General features: G+C 40.1%; 1 protein-coding gene across 2 annotated transcripts in view; it reads right to left on the bottom strand.

Moving 5' to 3' along the window:
• Positions 1 to 4765: 4765 nt before the first annotated feature.
• Positions 4766 to 11350, bottom strand: part of st3gal6.L (ST3 beta-galactoside alpha-2,3-sialyltransferase 6 L homeolog) — a 90272-nt gene continuing 83687 nt past the window's right edge. Inside the window, exons 9-11 of one of the 2 annotated variants that reach the window (XM_041580912.1) lie at positions 10748 to 10885; positions 7973 to 8125; positions 4766 to 7046 (exon numbers count right to left, since the gene is read on the bottom strand). In XM_041580912.1, coding sequence (XP_041436846.1) covers positions 6966 to 7046; positions 7973 to 8125; positions 10748 to 10885 — 372 coding nt within the window. In that variant the 3' untranslated portion in view covers positions 4766 to 6965. 2 annotated transcript variants of the gene reach the window in all.

Raw genomic sequence — 11350 nt, 5'->3', positions numbered from 1 at the left:
AATCGTACGAAAGTTATGTCCGACAAAGCTAGTGACAGTCTCGGTCGTTTGGTCGATCGGACAGGTTAGAAAATTTCTGTCGGCTGCCGATAATATCTCTGCGTGTATTGCCGATCGTACGATTTTCAGAGGGAGACTGTCACTAGTGTTGTCAGACATAACTTTCGTACAATTGCTGTCAGGGGCAGAACATCGTCTGATCTGTTCTTTTACTACTTTATTTGATCTGAATGGTTAGTGGCAGGTCGGGAGATGGGAAAGTCCGATAGTACGTTGATTTGTACGATCGGATCTTTGCGTCTGTGGCCAGCTTAACTCAGAGTTAGAGAGCTGAAAAGCAGGAAGTAGTGTTCTGGCTATTATGTGAGATATCCAGTCACTCCAGCCTTTATACATTACATTTTTGCCTAACTAACTATATTAGAAACATTTTTTATTTTGCACAGCCTATTTATTTACCCAGTTTTTATTTTCACACTGAACTATTCCTTTAACGGGGGCACAAGGGACATGACTGTTCAGTGAATTTGCAATTGATCCTCAGCATTCAGCTCAGATTCAAAAGCAACAGTTATGGCCCATGTGCCCCCCCTCAAGTCACAGTGGAAACCAAGAGAGCTTAAAATCAGGAAGTAGTATTCTGGCTATTATGTGAGACATCCAGTCACTTCAGCCTTTATACATTACATTTTTGCCAACTAACTACATTAGAAATATTTTTTTTTCACAGCCTATTTAGCCAGTTTTTATTTTTATATTAAACAATTCATTTAAGGCCCCAGTTCCCACTATCCCCTTGGATTGTCACAAAACATAAAGGCTCAGCATGGATTTATAGGCATTCATTTATGAACTTAAAGGAATCATTATTGCATCTAGTCATCCTATAAATGTTCTGGAAGAAATGACAGATATACATAGACAGATCTTCTCATTGAGCCTTAAGAACCAACTAAATAAAGAACTAGGGGTTAATAGCAAATGTATGCCATAGTCCAATCGGTCATTTAAACAGTTGGATGATGTGTCCCCTTTATAAAACCATGTATTTGGCAAATAAATTTACCGATATGTCTGATCAGATGTATGACTTTCAGAATTTGGATTGCTACAAAGGTCATACCACAATGAATGTATATTATGCACATATAACAGATTTATTGCTGTACTGGTTGTTACAAAGGTGATCGCTGAGCAGAATTAAGAAGCAGAAAGTATCAGAGATGTGAAGAAAAGGTAAAGAGGCGAAAATGGAGAGTAGTGAAGGAGAGAGGGGAGAAAAAGCAAAATAACCGTAAGGAGAGAGCTAAATGGGAGAGAGCTAAAGGGGAGAGAGCTAAATGGGAGAGAGATAAATGGGAGAGCGCTAAAGGGGAGAGAGATAAATGGGAGAGAGCTAAAGGGGAGAGAGATAAATGGGAGAGAGCTAAATGGGAGAGAGATAAATGGGAGAGAGCTAAAGGGGAGAGCACAGAGAATTCTACTGTTGCAGGTGGGCCAGTGTATAGGGTTTCAGATCAATAACCAGCTCTGAAAAAAGACCTAGTACTTATCACCTTCAACTTAAGTCATTTTTATTCTTATTCTTATTATTAAAGCTTGAAATCAAAGTGTTTGCTACAATATTTTGGGAAGGCTGGTGTGTCTACTGGTAGCATATAGTGAACAGTGAAGGACTGTTAGTTTACAAGAGGGTAAGATTTTCTAAAGAATTTTTTTTAAAACATAATTTAAGGCAGAAAAAAGTCTGATGGAACACAGAAGTCAATTCCAGAAGAGTGGTGCAGCTAGAGTCCTGCATGGGGTCGGGTATCCGCAATATAATTTGGCTGGATTTTACTCTATTTGCTCAGTGTATGAGCAGGTACCCGATCCACTGCAGTGTGGGGTACAGGTGGCCAATCCATAGGAAACACACAAATATTGAATCCTCCTAATGTTAAAACCAATTGCCGTGACATCACTTCCGGTCACCGTGGGGAGCTTGTCAGGTGGGAATACATGTCATTGCGATGGAGGGTAAGTGGGTTTAGGTCAGGCTAAGGGAAAGCAGGGACGGGTTTGGTGCAGGTCTTTAAAAAACATCCCTGTGCAGGTCTTAAATGTGTACACAAAGAGGTAATGAGCAAGTACAATTAAGCTGGCCATAGACGCAAAGATCCGATAGTTCGAATCCTCGTTTCGTACGATTTTCGGACCGTGTGTGGTCGTTTGGTCAATCGGACAGGTTAAAAGATTAATCGGCTGCCGATAATATCTCTGCATGTATTGCTGATCGTATGATTTTCAGAGGGAGACTGTCACCAGCTTTGTCGGACATAACTTTCGTACGATTGCTGTCAGGGGCAGAACATCAGCTGATCTGTTCTTTGTACTTTATTTGATCGGAATGGTTAGTGGCAGGTCGGGAGATGCATCTATGGCCAGCTTTAGTTTGGAGAGTACATAGAGATAAATTCTTTGCTGTGAATGTTAGGGTCAATAGTTGTGTGTTCTGAAAGGTAGTGGAAGCCAGACTAGGGACTGGCAGGGGGTCGCATGGTAGAGCGTTTGGTGTATGAACCTGTGTAGCTGTGATATGATGAGAGTGAATCACAATTCTGGGGGCATCTAGGTTGATAATTATTATTTTACAATTATTAATGTTACTAGTCTAGCATTTGAAGAAAACAGCCAGCATGACAAATTTAAAGGAGACCCGTCACCCAAAAAAAATATTCATAATCCTATTTTATCACATTAGTCAAGCAAAATGAACTTTAATTACACTGTATAAATTATTTGAATCTTGTAATTGTCTGCCCCTGCCTCTATGCCTAAAGTTTAGAGGAGGGGCAAGCAATATTTGATGGACAGCTGAGATTTACAACAGCTATGAATGCTTTAATAAAAAAAAGAATTTGGATTTCATGTTTAATTTGAAAAGGACTTTTATTATACAGATTTTTATGTCTGGGTGACAGGTCCACTTTAAATCTCCCCCATTCTTCCACCAGTAGTCTGCCCCAATCCCAAACAGACGCCATCCCTTAATCCGACCAGTCCCAGCTCTCTCTAAATTACCCCCAGTAATTCAACCCAAGATGGATCAGCTTCATCATTCATGCCAGTGGTGTAACTAGATATTACTGGGCCCCACAGCAAATTATTTTTCAGGCCCCCAAAATGTCTAGAGGTTGATCTGTTTTACCAATATTTACTGAAATTTTATATAAATTAGGACCTTGTGGAGCCCTATACCTCCTGAGCCCCTCTACAGGGTCTTCTTTCTCTGTAGTTACACCCCTGGTCCATGCAAGTTATTCTCCGATTATAAAAAGCTCGCTCACCTTTAGATTTTATGTGATTCTTTTCCCATGATATATGCCACCTAAGACATGTGCTCTTCCACAGGAGATGTTTAGATACAGAGGCAGAAATACGTGTCTATTTTTGGCCCAAATCCATTACATATTTTGTGTTGGAACTTGGGTGACCATCATGCTAAAAATATTTTATGCACAGCAGCAAATCCGGAGCCCTAAAGCGGCTGTACATATACCAATAATATCATACGAAACTTGTTATCCAGAATACTCGGGACCTGGCGTTTTCTGGATAAGGGGTTTTCCCTTTATTCTGGATCTCCATACCTTAGGGCAGTGGTCCCCAACCAGTAGCTCGTGAGCAACATGTTGCTCTCCAACCCCTTGGATGTTGCTCTCAGTGGCCTCAGAGCAGGTGCTTATTTTTGAATTCCAGGCTTGGAGGAAAGTTTTGGTTGCATAAAAACCAGGTGTCCTACCAAACAGAGGCTCCTGCAGGCTGCCAGTCCACATAGGGGCTACCAATAGTCAATCACAACCATTACTTGGCACTAGCCAGGAACTTTTTTCATCCTTGCGTTGCTCCCCAACTCTGGTTACATCTGAATGTTGCTCACGGGTGGAAAAAGGTTGGGGACCCCTGCCTTAGGGTAAGGGCACACCTGGAGATATGGGGAGATTTAGTCGCCCGGCGACTAATCAAATGTTCTTTGGGGCGACTAATCTCCCCGAACTGCTTCTCCGTGTCTTCCGTCTGCTTCAATGAAAAAACACCTGCACCAATGCACTTGTGGCGCTTCGATTTTCCGAAGTCGCTTGAAGTTTATCTCCTCGAATCTCCAGGTGTGCCCTTACCCTGAAGTCTACTTAAACATTAAATAAACCCAATAGGCTGGTTTTGCTTCCAATAAGGATTAAGGATATATTAGTTGGGATCAAGTACAAGCTACTGTTTTATTATTACAGAGAAAAAGGAAACATTTTAAGCATTTAGTTATATGGTTAAAATGGAGTCGAAGGTAGAGTCCTGCATGGGTCCATTATGTTTTGAAACCCGTACCAACACAATTTGACCCGTATGTTCCTGCAATAGGCCAACTAACCTTCCGACCCGGGAGACACGCAGAACCAGAAGTGATGTAACATTTGACTGGAAGTGATGTCACTCTGGCGCAAAAAAAAAACCAAAAAAAACACAAGGGAGGGTGGGAGGGATGAAGCCGCATCTTTGTTGGGTACCCAGCCGAGTTACCCACAGACTGCCTGAACAGAATCTGGCACTTTTTGCCCGAAATCCGACCACTTTGCAGGTACCCAATTCTAGTCTAAGGAATATGGCCTTTCCATAATTCCGAGCTTTCTGGATAATGGGTTTCCGGATCCTATAGCTGTATGTGTATGGCAGGCAGACAGATATCCATATACCATGGTTGCTTTGGATTTAATCAGAAACAAGAGCATTCAGAAGTACCTTTATTGGTATCACCATACATTCACAGAGATATGTACAAACGATGCTGCTCTCCTGCGTGTTCTCAATCCGACGCTACCAAAAAGTTACCTTGCTATCTGCTTACAACGAATGCCTCTATCCTCTAGCCTAAATTCCAGAGAAGAACAGCAGAGATTAAATTATAATACAAAAAAAAAACTACACACGTATACGCAATCGTCACTGGTTGATATAGGTTTCTAGTCAGCATTTTTTTTTTTTTTTTACATCATTGCACAAAAAACCCCCAAAAAACCTAAAGTGATCTCCATCCAAAGGGCTGTGAGCAAAAGAACATCAGCGCTAACACTCGGCACTTTGCACACGGGAAGGATCCAATGTAATATTTTCTTTGCTGGTCTATTTGCGGCGGTTTGAATAAAGCTGATCACTGATTGGTTGCCCAGGTGTTGGTAAATGAGCCTGAGATGATATATATTCCCCAAGCACAATATACAGCGGCTGGTTCTCCCCTTGTGTCGCTTCTTTTGGGCGTATCTATAAATGAGCCCCAGTGAGTTTCAACTTCCAGGTTTTTGTGAGAAGCCTTGGGAGAAGATAGTTGATCAAAGTACCCAGTGTACATGTGTATATATATACCCCCTGGACTTCTCTGTATGCCAAACTGAGGGGCAACAAGGGGGGCGGAGGTTGTTTATACTGAGCTCATTCTCTCCATTTAAAACTAAAATGAAAGGAATAGGCAGAATACATTTCTAGCACAAGCTGTAGGTGTATGCTGCCCCTTTAACAATGGTTAGTGTTTTGGCAACTCCACTCGCAGCAGATATGATACGTGTGCCGTTACACTTAGGAGATATTCACTATTTAAATCCCAGTGCCTGATACAATCTATTACCCTGGGGGTATCTGCAATACCTTTCTGCAAACTCCACCCCCCAAAAAAATTATGTAAACGTAATCAGTACTCAAGTCAGAATCAACATTCATTTTCAGTTTTTAGTGGTTATGCTGTCAGTTTTGGATCGCTTTGGATAAGACGAACATCGTGTATTAGCGGTCTAAAACTGCCAATATTACAAAAACCACTGAAAATAGAAAAGAAATGTCAACTACTACCCCGAGTTAGTTCACATTCTTTTTTTGTGAGAGTCTAGATGCCCCTTAACCCAAATGGACCGACACTCTGCAGTGAACATTGTTGAACAAGAGAATGCGCCCCTTGTTTGAATGGGGTTAAGGGGTCAATGTGATTAGTGTATTTCTCCCAAATAATGCAACTCAGACCAACCGCAGGATATCACAGCCTCATCACTGAAGGAAGTGATCCCGTTCATGAACTGACGGCATTCCTTGATACAGAAACAACCCTAAAGATATTAGGGATGCATCCAATCCAGGAATCGGTTCGGGGTTCGGCCTTTTTCAGCAGGATTCAGATTCGGACGAATCGTTCTGCCCAGCTAAACCAAATCCGAATTTGCATATGCAAATTAGGGACGGGGAGGTAAATCAAGGAAGTAAAAAATGTTTTCCCCTTCCCACTCCTAATTTGCATATGCAATGTAGGATTCGGTTCTCGGCCGAATCTTTTGTGAAGGATTCGGGGGTTCGGCCGAATCCAAAATAGTGGATTCAGTGCATCCCTAAAAGATACAAACATTTTGAAATGAAACAGGAGAACACACTGGAGGTTATGGAGTAACACGAACAAAGTTTGCAGTCTAATCCAGTAAACCAGGTTTAGGGACAGGGCCTAATGTTGTCCATTTTACTACATAACTCCTATATAACATTTTTTTTTGGGCAAAATACTGATAATTTCTCAAAACAATTCTATACAAATGTACATATTACATCTTTGCTCCTGGCTTGAGCGCTCCAATGGGAGGATCCGGGCGATTAGACAAATCTGAGGAAACATCTAATTCTGTAGAGTGTTAAAGAGCTAGGCCACCAGAACTAACACTCTATCCAGCCAAACACTCGGCAGAAATTCTGCCGGCTCTTCTCCCTACACATGGACAAGAGGGATTCCAATATCCCATATCCATTACACGGAACGCATGGGGTATTAAAGTTTTTTTTTTCATTTTTCCGTCTTGATTTTTTCCCCCCAAAAATACTTTAACGGTTAAAAAAAAAGAAGAAATGTATAAAAATAGGAAAAGTGTCTTTGATTTGTCAGATGTCCTTAGTAATATGTATCACGTCAAGTTCTTAATTGTTTTCTGTTCAACGAGGTCCCTTATAAACATCTGCTCAGCTGAAATGTTGTGGTATTCGTTCTGGAAAGCAGAGAAAGGGCACAATTAAAATTTCACAACATTATCGGGTAACTGACAGTTTAAAAACACTGAAAAGCTCCCCCTACCCAAAAACTGCCAGAGGGATAATAAGTGGGAATTCTCTTAAAGGAACAGTTCAGTGTAAAAATAAAAACTTGGTAAATAGATAGGCTGTGAGTTTGCAACTGATCCTCAGCACTGAGCTTTGATTCAAAAGCAACATTTATATCCCATGTGGCCCCCTCCCCTCAAGTCTCTGCCTGGTAACCAATCAGTGGAAACCAAGAGAGCTGAAAAGCAGGAAGTAGTGTTCTGTTATGTTAGACATCCAGTCACTCCAGTCCTTATACATTACATTTTTGGCTAACTAACTATATTAGAAACATGTTTTATTTTGCACAGCCTATCTATTTACCCAGTTTTTATCTTTATACTGAAAAAATTCCCTTAAACTAGAAGTCAGTTGAAGGACATTGGGTGTATGCAAATTGGGGGCGGGGATGGAAATCACGTGACTTTTTGTCACAAAACAAGGAAGTAAAAAATGTTTTCCACTTCCCATCGCTAATTTACGTACACAAATTATGAGTCGGTTTGGTATTCGGCCGAATCCAAAATACTGGATTTGGTGCATCCCTTATTCATTTTAAAATTTGAATTATTTGATTAAGGGTCTCCTCTCACTTATTTTTAGTCCTTTAACTCTTTCATCATCCCATAGCAATAAAGTGATCATGTATGTAATCAGATATTGATGTATAGGTGTCTTATTCGCTTAAACTGAGTATTTTGTTCTGTAAAAAAAAAAAAAGATACAGGGTAACCACACACCGCTTATTATATGCCTTTTTCCTATAGTGCCATATATAGAGGTCTACATTCATAGTTGTGCACAGAATCATGTCTGTTGCTGGGAAACGACTTACCTGAGCCATGACAGACATGGTCTCGTTTCCATAGTAATGTAGTGTACTGTTTAAAGATGTCAGGTTGTATTTGAATCCTGCTATATGTACTTCGTTGCATATATGGAATGCCAGGGTGATGGCGATAATCCCAGTTGTCGGATGCTTTGGTTTCTAAAGAAAGAAAAGAAGACACTTGGTTGGATATTGATAGGGGAGAGCTTGGCAGTCAAAGTGGTCACAAAAGTGGACAAACCGTATTGAGATCATCATCAGTGTCCATCAACAAACCTTTCATTGCTTTTCCAGATCCTGAGACCCATGTTTTATAACACAGTGAGATGTTGACAGAAAAATACCCAGCACTAATCAGAACAGTATATGACAGTAGTAAACCATTAGGAGAACTAAAGCTGAACTAAAGAAGTAGCTAGAAATTTTGTACATTATGTTTTGGGCTTCTGTACCAGCCCAAGGCAACCACAGCCCTTTAGCAGTAAAGATCTGTGTCTCCAAAGATGCCCCAGTAGCTCCCCATCTTCTTTTCTGCTGATTCGCTGCACATGCTCTGTGCTGCTGTCACTTACTGAGCTTAGGGACCCACTCACAATATACAGTACACATAGAATAGAAATGTCACAATATAGGAAGGATTAGTAATTAATACTGATATTTATTACATGGCAGCACAGAAATCAGTGCAATTAGCATCAGAATTTAATAATCAGCAAACCTGTAGCGTCAGCTTATATTACAGGGGAAGCTCATTTTCTGCCGGATAATTAGTGACGACCCCTAAGTTTAGCTTCTCAACAGCTGCTCAGAGCCCACTGAGCATGTGAGTGTCACAGACACTTTCCAAGATGGTGACCCCCTGTGACAAGTTTGAAGTCCTGGATCATTGCTGCTATTGACAAGCTGAAACTTTAGGCTGGTGCAATAAATTTAGTATATAAAACATGGCATTTTTAGCCATATTAATTTTTAGGGTTTAGTTCTCCTTTAAGACCTTAGCCTCTGGCACAACATTTCAACCTTGATCCTCAGGTTCATTGCCCTGTGCCAAGTTTCTTAACTTGTGCCTGGGTGTAAATATGGTGATAACAATGGCTGCCATGATTATCAAGTAGAAGTGCTCTATAAAAACACTTTATCCGTTATACATTATTTACAGAAACAAATCCAAAGATGACAGTTTATAGTTATAGTATTTGTATAGCAACTGGCCTTGGCAGACTATGAACAATTAAAATAACTTTCTGCTTTTTTAATCTTCTTTCATGAGAGAGAGATAAATATACTTCCTATTTACACACCTTTTTTTTTATGAGGAAGAGACTGTATTATTATTTATTTACCCAAAAGTCTGATATTAGAATTGCAAACTTTTTGTATTGACTTAAAACAAAAAAAAAAAGATAAAAGTTTAAAGAGCGTTTATTATACTTCTATAGTTTCTATAATACAGAATTATATTGACCTAGCTACGCTGTACCCTAACCCTTCTGCTTCTTTCCAACTTTCAAATGGGGGTCAATTACCCCATTTAAAAAAAAAAAATGCTCTGTAAGGCTACACATTTATTTTTATTTCTCATCTTTTTATTCAGGCCCTCCCCTTTTCATATTCCAGTCTCTTATTCAAATCAGTACATGGTTGCTATGGTAATTTGGACCCTAGCAACCAGATTGCTGAAACTGCCAACTGGAGAGCTGCTGAATAAAAATCTAAATAACTCAAAAACCCCAAATAATAAAAAATGGAAACTAATTGCAAATCGTCTCAAAACATCACACTCTACATCATACTAAAAGTTAACTGAAAGGTGAACAACCCCTGTAATCGTTTTTTTTGTGAGTGTGTTTTTATCAAAATAGATATTTATTAAAAGGTTTTACACTATCGCAAGCGTATTTATTTTTTTTTTTTTTTTTAGAATTAATGTTAGTAACAATTGGGAAGCTGAAGTTGTTCAAGGCCTGCTGATATACAAAACGTTTGTGAGTATCCAATGGTAACTAGTGTTGGTTTGAAGGGTAACTTATTAACCTCGCTGGCTGTGGAAAAGAGCACCTTTACCCTTGTAAAGTGTGTTATCACAAAAGGGTGTATTAAAAGATATAAAATAACTACTACACTACATCAATTTTTTTAACGTTTTTTTTTTTTTTACTCTGTACCCTAAGGGCAGGGGCACACGGGCAGATTCGGGGAGATTTAGTCGCCCGAACTGCCTTCCCCCTGCTATAATGAGAAAACACCTGCGCCAATGCACTCGCGGCGCTTCGATTTCCGAAGTCGCCCGAAGTTTCCTCGTGAGGCAACTTCGGAGATCGAATCGCTGCAAGCGCATTGGCGCAGGCGTTTTCTCATTATAGCAGGGGGAAGGCAGTTCGGGGAGATTGTCGCCCTGCAGAAGAGGTGATGAGTCGCCAGGCGATTAAATCTCCCCGAATCTGCCCGTGTGCCCCTGCCCTAAGCCAATTCTCCTCGATGCATATTAGAATATAATATTCAATAAATAATTCCAGAAATAAATTCTACAGAAGTGTGGACAATATATTTGGATGTTTTATCATGTTAGTGTACTTGAACAAACCAATGTAAGCCAAAGCAATACAAAATCGTACAATCAGCCAATCATGAATGGATCAGTGGGTTTTTTGGAGACTCTGAAGTGGTACAACACTCAGGTAATAGAGAAGGGATGCTTTGAGGCTTGCAAGCTCATCACATAACTAGGACACAGATATTCTGTAGAACATTCAGTAAGTGAATGAGAAATTGTGAACTCACCTCGGTCTTTGGAAAGCTGATTGGAAAATTCAGTAGGTTCTGAGATACTTGGCGAAGAATGAAAGGATTCAGCACTCTCAGCTGGTGGGGCTTGTAGATCAGATTCATGGCTGGTTTCCTCCAGAATCCATATGTGCTCTATCAGACAGGCATCAAACAATTAGAGGTGACATGATCCTGGCACAGCATATACTGGAACTCACTCACTTAAGGTGGCTATAGACGTTACAATTCCGATCTTTTTGTACACGTGTAGAGCTGAATCGTCCGATATACAATATAGAAACAATAGAATTCTACCTGTATTTGATGATTCAATACTAATAAATGGCCGATGTTTGGGTGCCTTCAAAGGCATCCGATCAAAATTTTCCAGCCAGCCCAATCAACTAGTCGAACAATATCCAAAATCTTCTGCCGATATCAGTCCCTTTAGGGAATTGGAAGTTGCTTGTGCTTGTTTTAGTTCCCCAACATTTACCAGAAAAGACTTGAACCTAAAGGTCTTGGGAGTAGTCAAAATTTAGACACAATTCCACACATAGGGGAACATGTAATTTAAATAACAAAGGAGACCAAATTAAGAACATTATTGAATTTTAA

The sequence above is a fragment of the Xenopus laevis genome, chromosome 2L, assembly GCF_017654675.1.
Source record: "Xenopus laevis strain J_2021 chromosome 2L, Xenopus_laevis_v10.1, whole genome shotgun sequence".
In the NCBI taxonomy this organism is placed as follows: domain Eukaryota; kingdom Metazoa; phylum Chordata; class Amphibia; order Anura; family Pipidae; genus Xenopus; species Xenopus laevis.
The sequence above is the reverse complement of the archived record's forward strand: the minus strand, read 5'-3'. Positions and strand labels throughout refer to the sequence as shown.